The 17,627-nt window shown below is 35.6% G+C and overlaps 1 protein-coding gene across 1 annotated transcript in view; it reads left to right on the top strand.

Moving 5' to 3' along the window:
• Positions 1-17,627, top strand: part of LOC105441784 (neuroblast differentiation-associated protein AHNAK-like) — a 47,520-nt gene that overhangs the window by 17,662 nt on the left and 12,231 nt on the right. Inside the window, exon 2 of the mRNA XM_011673239.2 lies at positions 13,447-13,934. Within this exon, the coding sequence (XP_011671541.2) occupies positions 13,447-13,934 (488 nt within the window). The remainder of the gene's footprint in view (positions 1-13,446; positions 13,935-17,627) is intronic.

Raw genomic sequence — 17,627 nt, forward strand, 5'->3', positions numbered from 1 at the left:
CAGGTAGTGCTTTCTATAGGCAGGGCTCCTTGCTAACTTTTGTAAGTTGGGGTCCAGATTGAAATCTGGGTCTACATATGCACTGAGCCCTGTGTAGAAATTTTGACATGTTGGGGGACTAGACCTAGATTTTGGGCACCAATGTGTCCCAGGTGCCTGTTAGTGTTGAGCCATGCTATGTGGGTTTTAAAGCTTCATTGACTGATTGATTGATTGATTGATTATGTAATCAGTTCACATCAGAAGTAGACAGCATGCTATGTGTTCTGGAGTACACTACATGTACTTACAGTGCATTTGTGTCAATTAATTAAAAATGAAAGTGGCAACGCATATTCTTATATGTATTTTTTTTTTTGGGGGGGAGGGAGTGTTGTTCAGTTTGTTTTTCTTGTTTTATTCTTTTGCTTCTATTATTGTGGACAATCTTTCATGTACATGTGAAACTACCTTTTTCTATTGATACCTTTGGAAAACTTCAAGTTATATTCCTAAAACTTATAAACTTCCCTGACTACTTCTTTACAATTTTCTGTGCACATAGGCAATAGCAGGATGTAAATTCAATGCAAATATTTATCAAAATTTTCTCTTGTAATAAATATTAAGTAGGGTTGCAAAGATTGCAAATTATCTAGCAGTGGTTGGAAAAGGCATTCACGACTGAAAGAGCATTTATGATTTTAATTGTTATACTTGAAATCAGTAGTATTTTCCTCCTGTTACTAAATTTATGTATTTTCCCTTTCATTTATTAATTCTTTCTGTCTTTCTCTTTCTTCTTCTCATTTGTTTTCTTTATGTGTTTCCTTGTTCATGTTTTCCTTGTTTCTTTTTATGGAATTGTCAAGTTACGTACACTTGGAGCCTACCCCTGGATTACCCTGGATCTACCTTCTCCTTTCCTTTGTATTTTCATTACTTTTTTTCATGCAATATTTATATACAATCATCAATCACTCTCTCTCTCTCTCCACCCCCATGTCCAAATCGCCGCCTACACATGCCCGTCCCTTGTAGATTTAGACAAATTGTTTACATACATTACAGTAACTTGATTGGGCAACAAGGCCAAAGTCGGCATAATATACATATAGTCATGTACTGGAAGCGGCCATGATGACTGCTAGCTGTGGAATGTTAGTCGGCCGTACATGCTGAGCCCTCAAGTTAAGATCAGAGCCGTTCCCCTTTTTCTTCTGAGACTAATTATTCCCGCTTCACCCACTCCAGCTCCAGAGCCCTGCCCAATATAGCTTCACTGTATTCCAGCTCTAACTATGAACTTCTCTCTCCCCTCTCTCCATGCTAACATTGACATTGTAAGTTATAACCGGGCGTCTTGCAGAACTGCATTTGTGTGCTTTTGAAGCCAGGAGAAATAGTTTGGCGTGTTGTGGATTTGCACTCGGGGATTTAAACTTTGTTTCTGCACGGTGCAAAGCTGTCTTCTGGCTCCATCTACATCATCATCATCATCATCATCATTGGCAGTCGAGAGTTCTCTTGCCGTGTGAATTTACGCCTGCGCTTGATCGTTACGTACACGTATCCAGAGTCCTCCTATCTGTGCCGTGCTCAGGAACAGTCATGATTAGCTGTGATCTGATTAAGGATGCCGTATATCACTATCATTGTTTGTGGCGTCTTTGCGACCACACTATCTGTGGAATGTAGGAGAAGTGACAGTTTGTCCAGGGCATCGTAAACAATAGCATCTGCACCGAACTGAAGAGATATGGCCTGCTTGAAGTGTAGCACCGGTAAAGGTCTGTATATATAGAAGTGTACAGAAAATCATGAAATATTCCAAATGTCGATTTTGAAAGAAGAGTGACTAAAATGAAGATGCAAGGGTCTATAGCTGTGAGTGTGATCAGTTCACGATAGAATGCAGTTGATGAATTGACTTGAGAAGACTAAATACGAGGGAAGAAACCAGATTTGTATGGAAATAGGAAGGCGTTAAGGCATACACATACCAAAGACACATGTAGAATAGGTATACAGTTAGGCACTGAAGTTGTATCATCATAGAATAAAAGGGCATTGGCCATATTTTATGAGGAACAGTATGTCAAGTGGCAATTGAAATACTGTGGGAAGGTAACATTATGAAGATTTATTCAACCAAAGAGTTAAACTTCCTGTTAGATTAATATGATTGCCGAGTATAGGTGTAAAGAATGATAATTATTTTGTTTTGAATGTCACATGTCCAGAGGTCAAATGTCAGCTATGAGAAACTTACAAAGTTACATAGAACCAACCTGTGATTTGGAACCTCTGGCAATGTTGATCTACTATATGTTAAGGATATGATGAAGCTTATCTATGTTGAGAAAATTCACTATAGTTTTCTACCTCCATCACATTCGTGGGAACCTAGTAATTGCTTTACACAATAATGGCGCTATGTTATTGCAAAAAATAATCCATTCTCTCATAAAACGAGATGACTTGGTCCATTCCTTTATAACATATTGTGAAACACAGTCCACATTCTTTTTCCTCCAGTTAATAAAAAAGAAATTAAACTTCCACGTTGGGATTTTTTTTCCCTCCTTCTTCATCATATCACAGATTTATATATTCCAGTGTGAAAGAAAAAGAAAATGACACTGGTTGACATCATAAAGTATTTGACCCCTGTTGCCATGGGGAGGTCGCAATAAGTCCAAACAAACAATGCTCCAGGGAGGGGTGTGATGCCCACAGCCTGTAGGGCCAGGCATGTTCCCCTCTAGTCGTCTCTATCAGACTCTGCAATTGTTAAAAACTACCCTCAAAATATGATATGTGTTATTGATCATTCTATGACTTTGGCATGTCACATATATGGTACCTTTTTGTAGATATTGGAAATCTTTCAGGAAGTTTATATTGAGCTTTGGATTTGATGGAAGTAAAAAGGGTTTAACATAAAGTCTCCCAGCTGCATGTTTCACAGATGGAACTCAAAGTGCCAATATCTCTGTATACCTGTACTGAGGATTTGATAGATTACTCAATATTAGACCTGCATTAAACTTGTAACTGTTTGGCCTGTAACTGATGACTTGGGTTTATAGTTTATACAGGTCCCGGTCAATTCAGTGGTAATATTTTCCCTTGTAGAAGGACATGCATGAAATCAGATGAATATCACACACTATAGTATCTGCGATTCCCTGGCATTTATTACACTATGAAGACTACTTGCAATTTGCTTCGATTTGTGCCCTAAATTAATAATGCTCTTGTGTACGCTTGAGGTGGATAGGTTGGATTTTCAAATAGTCTTGTGGTGTCAAATGGAGGGAAGAAATTGTATCTGTACTGAAAAAATCGCCCAAAGTCATTTTATTTGAACATATTGGATTTAAAATCCTCACTTTTCTTGGGACCCTTGTCTTTTTACCATTTCAAAGACTTGTGGCAAAGGTGGTGATCGCACATTTACTGCAACCCTAAGTAACAGCATCCAAAGAATGGAACAATATCCCATCTTTCATTGAATCATCTAATTCTTTAGACCAATTTAAGAAATTTTTGAAAACGTATCTCTTTCCTTTCATTCGTACTTATTATAATTTTAATTCAATATCATGTATTAATTTATAATGGTGTGGAGCTGTGTATTAATGATATATTGATAGTGTGATTATTGTAATTTACTTGTTGATGATGACAGATACTAGCAAGAAATGCAAGAATACGAAGAAAGTCAAAACATTGCCAATTGTACAGAAATAATCTCCTTACATGTAGTTTAAACTCTTAATTCTACCAGATTGAATAACCTAGAGAGTTTCCTGCAGTTTCTATGTCTAGACTACAGAAGTTTGCTCTTGTGAAAATGATACTATAGAAATACGTCTTTTGGATCAAGTTTTATTTTGATATCAACGTGAGCATGCAACATTAGTGTGTCATGTTTCTCTGACGTTAAACTGATGCAAATGTTCTGCGTTGATGGATCAGAAGTTTTACAGGATAATGACCGGTATGTTGCATTGATGTTGCTTGGAAGAGATTTGAGGGGGAGGGGGGGGGGGGGGCATAATGCTGTGAACCCCGATGACCTGGTTTTACTTCTTCATACAATTTTTGCATGAAATTTCTTTGAATTAATTAATAGATAATCAGCGTGAGGGGATGGAATGATTATCAATTAATATATTAACTTAGCTTAAGATGATACAAATTGATATTTCAAGAATCAAGATAAAATACTCGGTGAAATTCATTGATATTTTTGTTGATCTGTGGAACACGAATTCCACATTTTTTTTAGCATTCACAGATTACTTCTGAATTATGGAAAGAACTTTGAATATTGTTTGTTCTTGCCACTGTGCATACAATGAAACCTTAGATCTTTTAGTTTCATATAATGTATTGTAATCTTTCTATCTTTACTTATCAATTCAGATCTGATCAAAAGCTATTGATCAGTCAAAATGGTTGTGAAATCATCATAGGGGAAAAAAAGCTGAAGATTTATTATCCTTGTGAAAACTTTGCTATAATGAATGAAAGGATTGGCGACACATTCTTTTTTCGCATTTATTGCTTATGCCGATACTATTTCATCTGCATTAAACATGTCATTCTTGCACCTAGAATGTAAAGGTTCAACCTGCAAAACATTTAGGCCAACCCTATCTATCTATCTAACTATCTTGAGCAGACATCTTTGTCCACAAAAGTGAGCTATATCCAGCCACATTATCACTGTGACAGATGTATGCAGAGCTACGTGACCAACAACTTCATAGTTTTTATTATCTTCCTTTGAATTCAGTCGTCGCCCTCCCTATGATGACATACCACAGTGCGTGTGCAGAAAACAAAGAGCGGTATTATTATACCCTTTCTGCACTATGAAACTCTCTGAACTATGTGACTCTCTTGTGGATTCATTGAGATGATATAGGAGATAATTGTTATGAGATAAAACAAATCATGTGTCAATGAAATGGAAAGTCTTTAATGTGAGACTGTGATGCATATCAGAGCGTGGCAAGGAAGGTATCAAAGTTGAATGAACTTGAAGTTGGGTTCGGTCACTAGGTTTTTGATAAGAAATGTTAGATGGGCTTGACTTGTTCCCCAAAAGAACTATGTCATTCTTGAAAAAATTAATGATTAAAACGTTGATATTGCTACTTTTATCAGATTTTTTGTAGATTTTGTATACTTTAATACTTGTTCATTCAAAATTATGGCTAGTAAACCTTAGGAAGAACATATTTTAAAAATGTTCTTAAAGGTATTACAAAGTTTCGGTAAAAATATTTAATTCATCTGAAACTCTTTGATGTTATAACAAGATGCAATAGGAATATCTTTAACCAATCTCCACCGCTGAAATACTTTTTTTTTTTTTAGTGAATTAAACAGTAATTAATAAATCAATTATTAGTTCCAAGCTGCCTGTATTTAAACCGGCTCATGATGTTGTATACCAGCGCCATCTACTGTTGTAAATGGTTCATGGTATAATCGATATTGAAACACTGTGTTACGTTCGCCCCGCATGGACAGAAGACAAACAGCAATTTTGACACCGCGCTGACCCCGCTCCACGGCGGGAAGCGACTGTATTCGAATGGCTTCGGTCCATGTTCTTTTTTATAGCTCCATGGTACCAGCTTCTGTGTGCGTTTGTGTGAGAGCAAGTACCGCTCAGGATTGTATCGCACAAATCAAGGGAGTTATAATCTCCTTGCAGAATGAGTTTGACCATAAACCTATGGTTTGACGTACCCGTAAACCCTCCTCCGCAACCGTCTCAATCTAGTCTCAGCTTCGACTGATCAGTCTTTTTGATATACATTTATAACAGACAATTTCAAGTAGGCCTACGGGATACATGAAGTCTTATCATTTTTTCCAATTGTTATATCCGTGAAATGCATTCAGAAAAGAATATCAGAAAGAAAGCAATTTGAAAATGAATGACCACATAATCGTTCAGATAAACATGAAAGAAATACAATAAATATGTCTATCCAGATACCGCTCTCTCTCTCTCTATCTCTCTCTGTCCCCCCCCCCCCCCACCCCCTCTCTCTTTCCTACAGAAGTTCGATGTAATGTTCATTATACCCTTGGAAGTTTCGAAAAAAATCATTTTCACCACATGGACCCTCTCTCTCTCTCCGAAATATAGACCCAGGCTCTCTCTGTCACTCTCTCTCTCTCTTGTTCCCTCTTTCCCTTCCTCTCGCACCCTCTCGATCTCCCTCTCTTCGCCTGTGCTCCTCTGCACTGCATGTTTGACTTGTTTTCTTTCATCCTCATCTACATTATAACCCCATCAAAAAACTATGGTCCTATCACGTGAATGAAAACTTCTATCGTCTTTGTGATTATTATTATCTTTGTCATTTATATGATCCTCATTTACATACACCCCAACAATGGTCCTATCGCGTGAATGAGAACTTCTATCGTTTTTACGATTATTATTATCCTTGCCAAACGTACTGTATTATCATATTCATTTACATGAACCACAACCAATTATGGTCCTATTACGCGAATGAGAACTTCTATCATTTTTGTGATAATTATTATCTTTGTCATATAATTATATCACCCTCATTTACATAACCCCGACAAAAAAAATATGGTCCTATAACGCGAATGAGAACTTCTATCGTCTTTATGATTAGTATTATCCTTGTCATAAAATCCAACCAAAAACTACAGTCCTATCACGTGAATGAGAACTTCTATCTTCTTTGTGATTATTATTATTCTTGTCATATCACCCTCATTTACATAACCCCGACAAAAGAAATATGGTCCTATCACATGAATGAGAACTTCTTTCTTCTTTGTGATTATTATTATTCTTGTCATATATTTATATCACCCTCATTTACATAACCCCGACAAAAGAAATATGGTCCTATCACATGAATGAGAACTTCTATCGTTTTTGTGATAATTATTATCTTTGTCATATATATTTATATCACCCTCATTTACATAACCCCGACAAAAAAATATGGTCATATCATGCGAATGAGAACTTCTATCGTCTTTATGATTATTATCATCCTTGTCATGAAATCCAACCAAAAACTACTGTCCTATCACGTGAATGAGAACTTCTATCGTCTTTGTGATTATTATTATTCTTGTCATATATTTATATCACCCTCATTTACATAACTCCGACAAAAGAAATATGGTCCTATCACGCGAATGAGAACTTCTATCTTCTTTGTGATTATTATTATTCTTGTCATATATTTATATCACCCTCATTTACATAACCCCGACAAAAGAAATATGGTCCTATCACATGAATGAGAACTTCTATCGTTTTTGTGATAATTATTATCTTTGTCATATATATTTATATCACCCTCATTTACATAACCCCGACAAAAAAATATGGTCATATCACGCGAATGAGAACTTCTATCGTCTTTATGATTATTATTATCCTTGTCATAAAATCCAACCAAAAACTACTGTCCAATCACGTGAATGAGAACTTCTATCTTTTTTGTGATAATTATTATCTTTGTCATATATATTTATATCCCCCTAATTTACATAACTCCGACAAAAAGAAATATGGTCCTATCACACGAATGAGAACTTCTATCGTCTTTGTGATTATTATTATTCTTGTCATATACTCCACCGCAAAACTACTGTCCTATCACGTGAATAATAAGTTCTCTCGCATTCGTGATAATTATTATCTTTGTAATATTTTTACATCACCCTCATTTACATAACCCCGACAAAAGAAATATGGTCCTATCACGCGAATGAGAACTTCTATCGTCTTTGTGATTATTATTATCCTTGTCATAAACTCCAACCAAAAACTATACTGTCCTATCACGCGAATGAGAACTTCTATCGTCTTTGTGATTATTATTATTCTTGTCATAAACTCCACCCAAAAACTAGTGTCCTATCACGTGAATAACAAGTTCTCTCGCATTGGTGATAATTATTATCTTTGTAATATATTTATATCACCCTCATTTACGTAACCCCGGCCGGCAAAAGAAATATGGTCCTATCACACGAATGAGAACTTCTATCGTCTTTGTGATTATTATTATTCTTGTCATAAACTCCAACCAAAAACTACTGTCCTATCACTCACGTGAATGAGAATTTCTCTCGTTTTTGTGATGATTATTATCTTTGTCATATATTTATATCACCCTCATTTACATAACCCCGACAAAAGAAATATGGTCCTATCACGCAAATGAGAACTCTTATCGTCTTTGTGATTATTATTATTCTTGTCATATACTCCACCCAAAAACTACTGTCCTATCACGTGAATAATAAGTTCTCTCGCATTCGTGATAATTATTATCTTTGTAATATATTTATATCACCCTTATTTACATAACCCCGACAAAAGAAATATGGTCCTATCGATCGAATGAGAACTTCTATCGTCTTTGTGATTATTATTATCCTTGTCATAAACTCCAACCAAAAACTAGTGTCCTATCACGTAAATAATAAGTTCTCTCGCATTCGTGATAATTATTATCTTTGTAATATTTTTATATCACCCTCATTTACATAACCCCGACAAAAGAAATATGGTCCTATCACGCGAATGAGAACTATATCGTCTTTGTGATTATTATTATCCTTGTCATAAACTCCAACCAAAAACTATACTGTCCTATCACGTGAATAATAAGTTCCCTCGCATTCGTGATAATTATTATCTTTGTCATATATTTATATCACCCTCATTTACATAACCCCGACAAAAGAATTATGGTCCTATCGATCGAATGAGAACTTCTATCGTCTTTGTGATTATTATTATCCTTGTCATAAACTCCAACCAAAAACTATACTGTCCTATCACGCGAATTAGAACTTCTATCGTCTTTATGATTAGTATTATCCTTGTCATAAAATCCAACCAAAAACTACAGTCCTATCACGTGAATGAGAACTTCTATCTTCTTTGTGATTATTATTATTCTTGTCATATATTTATATCACCCTCATTTACAAAACCCCGACAAAAGAAATATGGTCCTATCACATGAATGAGAACTTCTATCGTCTTTATGATTAGTATTATCCTTGTCATAAAATCCAACCAAAAACTACTGTCCTATCACGTGAATAATAAGTTCTCTCGCATTTGTGATAATTATTATATTTGTAATATTTTATATCACCCTCATTTACATAACCCCGACAAAAGAAATATGATCCTATCGATCGAATGAGAACTTCTATCGTCTTTGTGATTATTATTATCCTTGTCATAAACTCCAACCAAAAACTATACTGTCCTATCACGCGAATGAGAACTTCTATCGTCTTTATGATTAGTATTATTCTTGTCATAAAATCCAACCAAAAACTACTGTCCTATCACGTGAATAAGAAGTTCTCTCGCATTTGTGATAATTATTATCTTTGTCATATATTTATATCACCCTCATTTACATAACCCCGACAAAAGAAATATGGTCCTATCACGCGAATGAGGACTTCTATCGTCTTTGTGATTATTATTATTCTTGTCATATATTTATATCACCCTCATTTACATAACCCCGTCAAAAGAAATATGGTCCTATCACGCAAATGAGAACTCTTATCGTCTTTGTGATTATTATTATTGTTGTCATAAACTCCAACCAAAAATTACTGTCCTATCACGTGAATGAGAACTTCTCTCGTTATTGTGATTATTATTATCTTTGTCATATATTTATATCATCCTCATAACCCTAAACAAAAATAATATGGTCCTATATCACGCGAATGAGAACTTCTAGAGAGAGAGAGAGAGAAAGTTGGATCGAAAGAAAGATGAAGGGTTGATATCATTGACCTACTATGGTGATAGTAAGTGAGAGAGAGACAGTCATCAGACAGACGGACACAGACCGACAGAGAGAGAGACTAACAAGTGATATGGATATAGAAATATGATACAGAAGGGGATGAACGAGGTGATGCGATGAGAGGGAGAGAGAGAGACAGATATATATATATATATATATATACAATAAACATCAAAAGAGAATTGTATGGGGTAGAGAAATAAAGAGAGAGGGAAAGAAAATGGGAGAAATAAAGATAGCGAGAGAGAGAAGAGAGAGAGAGAGAGAGAGAAAGGAGAGAAGGGATAGAGAGGGATACAAAAGAGAGATACAAAAGAGAGAGGGGGAGATGAGAGTGATATAGAAGCGACAGAGAGAGTGAGAGCAAGGAGTGTAGTAACTCCTTGGTGAGAGAGAGAATTTCAAGGGAGAGTGTTATAACATGGACCGTGGTTATGAGACGGGAGGCGAAGGATATAATTCAATTATACGGAAAGAGAGAGATTAGCCCAAACCATAGCCCAAACACGTGTAGCAATTACTGACCTCTACCAGAGGTCATTTAGCAGGATAAACAAAACGTACTCGTAAACTTACTAAGGGATGATCTAAAAATAAGAATGTGCAGTATACACATGATCGACTGTTCGGGAAAACGTCAAGTCAACCTTATTATTGATTAATCTTCGTTTGTAAGATTAAACGTATCTTCCTTATTTTTAATAAAGAAATGCAAAATACGTTCTCTCTATAAATGATTACCCAAACTGTCCCTGTACAACGACTTTGGGGAGTATTTTGAGATCATCCCTAAAAAAAAAAATGTGCTAGGAAATTCTTCGGGCCAATCCGGCACATAGACTAATACACGTACACACGTAACATGTACTATACGTAGGCCTAATACATGCACAGGGATGCCAGATCATTGCAGTTCGCACGACCACTTGACTGACTTGACCAAAATACAGGCAATGTGTGCGTTCGTTCACAGAGCTGACGAACAACAATATTATCAAAGTCGAGCCATAACAAATGCATTTCAAAGTTGAAAACACAGAAACGATTAAGAGAGGGAAATGGAAAAATGAGTTGAAGAGAACAACACAGAATATTCCGGCCCGCACAGGAAATACATAGACTAACGTACGTAAGTACAATAAGATGGCGGCGGTCCGATCGATTATAAAAATTTATATAGCGATTACAGTGTACAGACAAGTGTTTTTTTTCTTCAAATTTGGGAGACAGTATAAAAATCTTACACTAAGGCAACTCGATTTTAAAATAATTATCTTTATGATTATATATATTGTTTAAGTCTGGTAATATGATTTGGTGTCAAAACATGTTAATTACTACACTTTGATAATAGTGCTATATATGTGTTATGCTGTTCAGATGACATGTAAATTTTCGAACTGAGAGGGAGCTATACCAAATTTACCGGGAGTACCGGTAAATTCTTTTATTTTTTAAAATTTTAATTACTCCAAATCAAAAGCTTTTTAGAGCCCAATTTTTTTAGAGTTGGGTGTTCTAACACTATGTTTCACAATAGTAATGCAAATTTTAAATTTCATGATCCAATCCTGATGAAATATTCCCAAAACTTTGTAATACCTTTAACAGTGTTTGTTATGACTAGAATTGAAATGCAATTTGTTTGATTGTAAATAATTTCATATTATACCAAAATGAATATCTGCATACCTGTACACTTTGGTGTTTTTCATGTACTAGTATTACTTTTCATCCCTAGGATAATAAGTGCTTTGTACTGGCATTTGGAGGAAATAATGAGGGCTGAAGATATTACTTTTTCATATTATCTTAGTATTAGAGTAAGTGAAATTTACTTTTGTACATAAAAAATGAACATAGTGAATAAACCTGTTGATGTAATGTATTGAGAGTTATCACAATATTAGGCATTTCACAGATGGATGATCAATGGATTTATTGATGTATTTGATTATTATGAATATGTCTGCCATCTGTACATTATAAAGCAAAGAGTTCATAGTCCAAACAAGTCAAAGGTTTATATTACATGGACCTGCATAATAGAAGAAAACAAAAATACTTTCAGATAGTAATAATGCATGACACATTTCCTGTCATTTCAACATCTCTTCTATCAATATATGCGTAATACCAGAACAATATATTCAGTGTCAAAGTACACTCATTAACATTCTCATTGTATGATTAATTAATAAATGACCTGCATTGTAGCAGAAAATGTGAATGAAAAGTATGAAACTAGAGCTCTAGAATGTGTGCATACTACTTGATATTCAATGAATCACGTATCGTTACACTTGATTGCGGTTTGAGAGTTTGAAGTGTTGCTGTTGATACAATTATCCCATACTTATGTTTCAAGCTTGTTGATTGCCGTGGTTACAAGACTCTGCTGACAGAAAGGGCATTAATTTACCACCCATTGGAATGCGGATTGGTGTACACAAGTTATTCTAGGTTTATGAGCTTGATTCGGTTACCAGTCTACTACTGTGTGCTAGTCTACATCTTTCAGAGTTTATACTGATTTCATTTTTCTAAGAGTTACAAAAATAATTCATTAATTAACAGAATTTCTCCGACAAATTTAACAAATCTGGTATGCTATGCAACCATCTCTCTTGTCCCCCTCATGCATTGGGTATTTCATTTGTAAGTTAAAGATAAAATCACATATTCATAATCTTGGTTTAGAATTGAAGCCTGCAACGAACGCAAACATATCGTTTAATATTCACTCTCTTCTGAGAAGGCATTGTGCCTTATGAATATAAATCAAGTTAGTATACAGTCATTTTGTTCAGTCTTGTCTACATACTACCACATACGTTAGGCATCATTGATATTCCACGGTCCAGAAGACAATTTGTTTTTGGTCTGTTGAGTTTCATGATGGTGCTGCCAAGTAAGAGTACAGTTTTGTAATGTTTAGTGTAGTGATGTTACATTTTTGTATAATACTTTGTACGTTTGATTGTTTATCCCTGTTCCTGTTTTCAGGAAATTTGGGGTTCTTTTTACTCAAACAGTAGTGACAGATAGAGGCCTACATTGTCTGTCATGAGCCAAAAGAGCTTTAGCCCAAACTTGAGGGATATAACTTCTTGTCTCTCAGCAGACATTTTGATTATAACATTAATATTCTGGGTTTATAATTTTATATAGCACTTAATACATCAAAGATGTCTCCAGGAGTTTTACAGAAAGATTATTCTATCATGAAGATAGATATTGAATTTAGTAAAAGAGGATATTATTTGAACCAGAATCAGATTTGAGAAGACAAAAGTTTGAAGAAAGAGACAATGACAATGAATATGTATTGTTTCAGGGACATTGTGTCGGTAAGAGATGGACTAATAAGATTAGAAAAAAATTTAATGTAATGCTGAAAAGTGCATCATTTGTAAAGAGTCAGTTGTGGTTGGGTGTTATTTTTCACTACCCCTTGAAACTACTTATACCTTGTTTCTTTTTCTTAAAAGTGACACTGTAATGGAAATGGATGAATTTTTGTGTGGAATTTGCTATTGTTTACATTTTTCTGTTTTTTTTTCTTCTCAATCTTTCTGCATCTCAGATTCTCCAATCATCCATGCCAATGACTTGATCACCAGCACTCCGGTCAAAACCAGTGTCACAGTAGATGGCAGACTGTGCAAGAACAACAGTGCCTTGGCCAACTCGGAACCGACCACACCCGAATCCATGAATCTAGATGCCGCCATTGCCATCAACAGCCTACCAGCCACACCCATACCCGTCTCCCCCATCAGCGAGAGCAGGCCCTTCTGGGTGGTGGTAGCCATCGACTTTGGAACCACGTTCAGCGGGTACGCTTACAGCCTCACCTGCGAGCCGGAGAATGTGCACATCATGAGGAAGTGGGAGGGCGGAGATCCGGGCGTGACCAATATGAAGACCCCTACCACTTTGCTCTTGACGCCGGAGGGGGAGTTCCATTCCTTCGGGTTCACTGCCAGGGATTTCTATCATGATATGGATCATAAGGAAGCCATAAGGTGGATGTACTTTGACAAGTTCAAGCTCACCTTACATGGAGACCCAGTAAGAAACCCATTTTTACTGTCATCATTAAAACATTCCTTGTCTGTTTTCAATTTAATATACTCTCTAATTTTAGTTCATTTGTTTTTGTTCTTGTTTGTTTGTTCCATGGGCAAGAATGATGATATATTACACTGTTTGACAAAAGATTTCCATTGTTTCATCTGCAATTTACCTGCACATACACCTCAACATATTAAACAGCAACAAAAAAATGTTTAAAGGTATCAGTGCCTGTATCATGTTTCCATAAATATTGAAATGTTGAGATTCCTTCCAGAGCTCTTTGACCTTAGTTTGGAGAGCTTTCAAGAAACTGAAATGAAACTATTTATGGAATGTCTCTTATGACCAGATAATGGGGGAAGAGCAAGGGCCAGAATATTATATCAGAATTTTATTATCTTGGGAATAGGAGTTATGAACTTTCATTCATCCTTGTCTATTTTCCATTTTACCCCCTCCCTTACCAGTCTATTCCCTCTCATTTTGTTATTTCTAGATAAAATAAAATAAAAATGGAGAAAAAAAGTGTAGTCAAATGAGATATTGCTGGGAACCTGAATAGATATATGCCTCACCTAAGAAGGTTTCTCTACATTTGTTTAATGTCTATTTACCACCACCCCCCCCCCCTCTCTCTCTCTCTTTCTTCATAAATCTTTTTTTTTCTTCTTCACTGTCATTTGACTGTAGGGATCAAGTCCCTCTCCTCTTTGTTGTATTCCATCATTCAGGGGATACAAGATGAGACATTCGGACTAAAACTTTGATCACTAAAAATTTGAAAGTCATTTCCTTGCTGGAAATAGCACACAAATATTCACCATTTTCCAGACTTATACACGTATTTCACATTTATATTTATAGCTTAGAAGTTTTGTGGTCAGAAATAAGGAATCAGTTTTTATTTGCTTCCTAATTATGTTACAGTAGATTTTGAGGCATACATGGAATAATCTTCCATTGAGTACTGTTTAACACAGGCTGTAGTTGAACTGATATCAAACTTTTTTTTGTGTGGAATATATCTTTGTCTACCTACCCGTCTGTTTCCAATAAATCATCTTCGTATAGGAGTAGATGTTGGGAACTGAAAACATGGTTCCCTGGAGCTATTTGTTAACATTACTTTTGAAGTAAAGAAAAACGATTGTATAAAGCAGTTATTATTTTTCTGGATATTTTTGGAATGGTCACAGTAAAACAGATGATAGAATTATTGATAGGTGTGTTTCTACGTTATGCTCCAGCATTTATTGATGCAAATGTTATGATAATTATCTTGAATTTGAGGTACATTCTCACTCCCCCCACCCCCCCCCCCCCCCTCTCTTTTTTTATTTTTATTTTTTAGTTTTGAGTAGGGGTGGTACATGTAGATCATGATATAAATAAGAAATGGTGCACATACAATTTTCAAAAGACATGGGCTTAAAGCTATTTTGTTCCCAAGACAACTGACCCAGTTCCTATTTGGCCAAATGGACCACATCTAGTTCAGTGAAAAAATGGGGGGGGGGGGGGGGAAGCAGTGAAGAAAGAACTAGTGTAGAAGAAGAAAGAATGATGCAGTTATTTAGCTTGTAGTTTTATGTATGTAAGTTCCATATAGAGATAGTCCAATTCACATCTTGTGAATAAAGCGCTGGCTTGGTGCTCATATCCAGTACTTGCGTTATTATGATATGGTTTAGACAATTCCACGTATGTTTGATCCTACATCATTCTATTTTGATACGAACTCCTCCCAGCATGAAAAAAAAAGTGCATCCTGAGCCTACATGGCCATGGAGACGTGGAGAACCTGATCGCTCTCCCCAGAGGACTCCTCGGCCGAGCTAAGCTTTATAGGTCGGACCTCAAACATGGAAAAATAAGCAAAGCATTCAACATGTAATTCTATTCCTTCTCCACTCAATACTGTCCGCATGATTTAAAACCAGTGCAACAGACTACAGCTCCACCAGGTTTTGACAGCATGCATATTTCAAATGGGGTGGAAAATTGTGGAGTAATGGCAATGGGATTTATCTTAGGCTTATAATCTTATGGGGAGATAAGAGATAAGGTCTAGTGTTTATGTCAGAGTGTTTATATTGACCTTGATTATGAATGGAGAGATGCATTAAGCTGGATGGGGAGGAGCCTAATCTTATGGGAATGTAGTAATGTATAGTTGTCTTTTATCATAGATTGATATGGTGAAAATGATCAGGAATTCAGGATTCCTCAAATACTAACCTAAATGTCACTACTATCACTTAATAATGATGATTGTGCACATACTACATGTATATTGTACTACCACCATTATGAACAAGATCATCTCTTTCTCAATATAATGGATACATGTGTTTTCAGAAGTAGAACTGCAGAGGGAGGCAATGCAGTGTTTGGAAGAGCATGAATGAATGAAGGGTTAGCTCCACTTGCAGTAGGGTAGTTTTGTTTATATTATGCCTGAGGGACCAACTCAGTAAGATATATTCAAGCTGTGTTGTGGCAGCACGGTTTACTACATTGCAGTTGACCATCAGTTTACTCCAGCTGATCCATTAGTTGTTTGACTTCAATGTCAACACGCAGTGAATAGTACTAAAAATGCTTCAGAATATAATTTGATATATATGGCCTATGACTTACATAGTTTATGGTTAAGGCATTCATGTAATTGGCAATTTGCTACTCATCTACACATTTATCTTGGTGGAATGTCAGGAATTTATGTTTCATTAGTATTTCAACATAATATGAAACATATTAACAAGCTAGGCTTACATATTTGCTTATAGGAGACCACAAAATAGCAGCAAAATGTAAACATTTTAGTTTCTTGAAAGACTGAAGTGAAAATGAAATATGTGATGTTTAATCAAAGTGTTCATATGACAACCAGGCCCTAATTTATAATGGAGACTGCTGACATTCTAACAATGCACTTTTTCTTTCATTGTTCTATGCCAAACAAATACTTGTCATTGATGATAGTAAATGGTGTATAAAATAAAAAAAGACATTAGATCAGTTGCATACCTGTTATGCATTCTATATTGGCAATAAATATGAAATTGCACATAAACCAGGTGTATATTACACCAAAATTCTCCTTTCTTTCAACTATTATATATTGGGATAAACCTCTACATCATTTTCACAGTGGGCTCATTGTCTTCTCTTGACTTAAGATTTTCTAGAACATTAAGTTCACTATCCGAATCTAAGATTTCAAGCCAGTGCTTTTCTAGCATATAAACTTCTCCAGGTACCCAATGTTGAGTGCAGTAGTTTTCATATTTTCCTGTTATAATACTCCAAGGACGATTTGACACCAGTGAATTTGCAATGACCTCATAAATCTCTACAAATAATACTGCCCTAAAAATTCCTAAAATAGTACCATTTGGATGCTGTGATGATCTCCAGTTTCAACAGGGTTCTCACAATAGACTACGTACTGATTTATATTTTGAGCTATATGCATTCTCATTTCTATCATATTTTGACCCATATTGACTAATGTAAAGGTTTGACAGACATACATAAACACAAATATGATTGTACTAGGTTGAATAAATGTGTGAATTTTGTCCACTCTGTACTATAAAAGTTTGATTTTAGGATGTATATTCCTTCATGCTCGCGCAGTGTGCTCGACTCTTCTGAGGGTTCAGACTGCTTAGTGGATTAGAT

The sequence above is a fragment of the Strongylocentrotus purpuratus genome, unplaced genomic scaffold (assembly GCF_000002235.5).
Source record: "Strongylocentrotus purpuratus isolate Spur 01 unplaced genomic scaffold, Spur_5.0 spur5_scaffold_15, whole genome shotgun sequence".
NCBI lineage: Eukaryota > Metazoa > Echinodermata > Echinoidea > Camarodonta > Strongylocentrotidae > Strongylocentrotus > Strongylocentrotus purpuratus.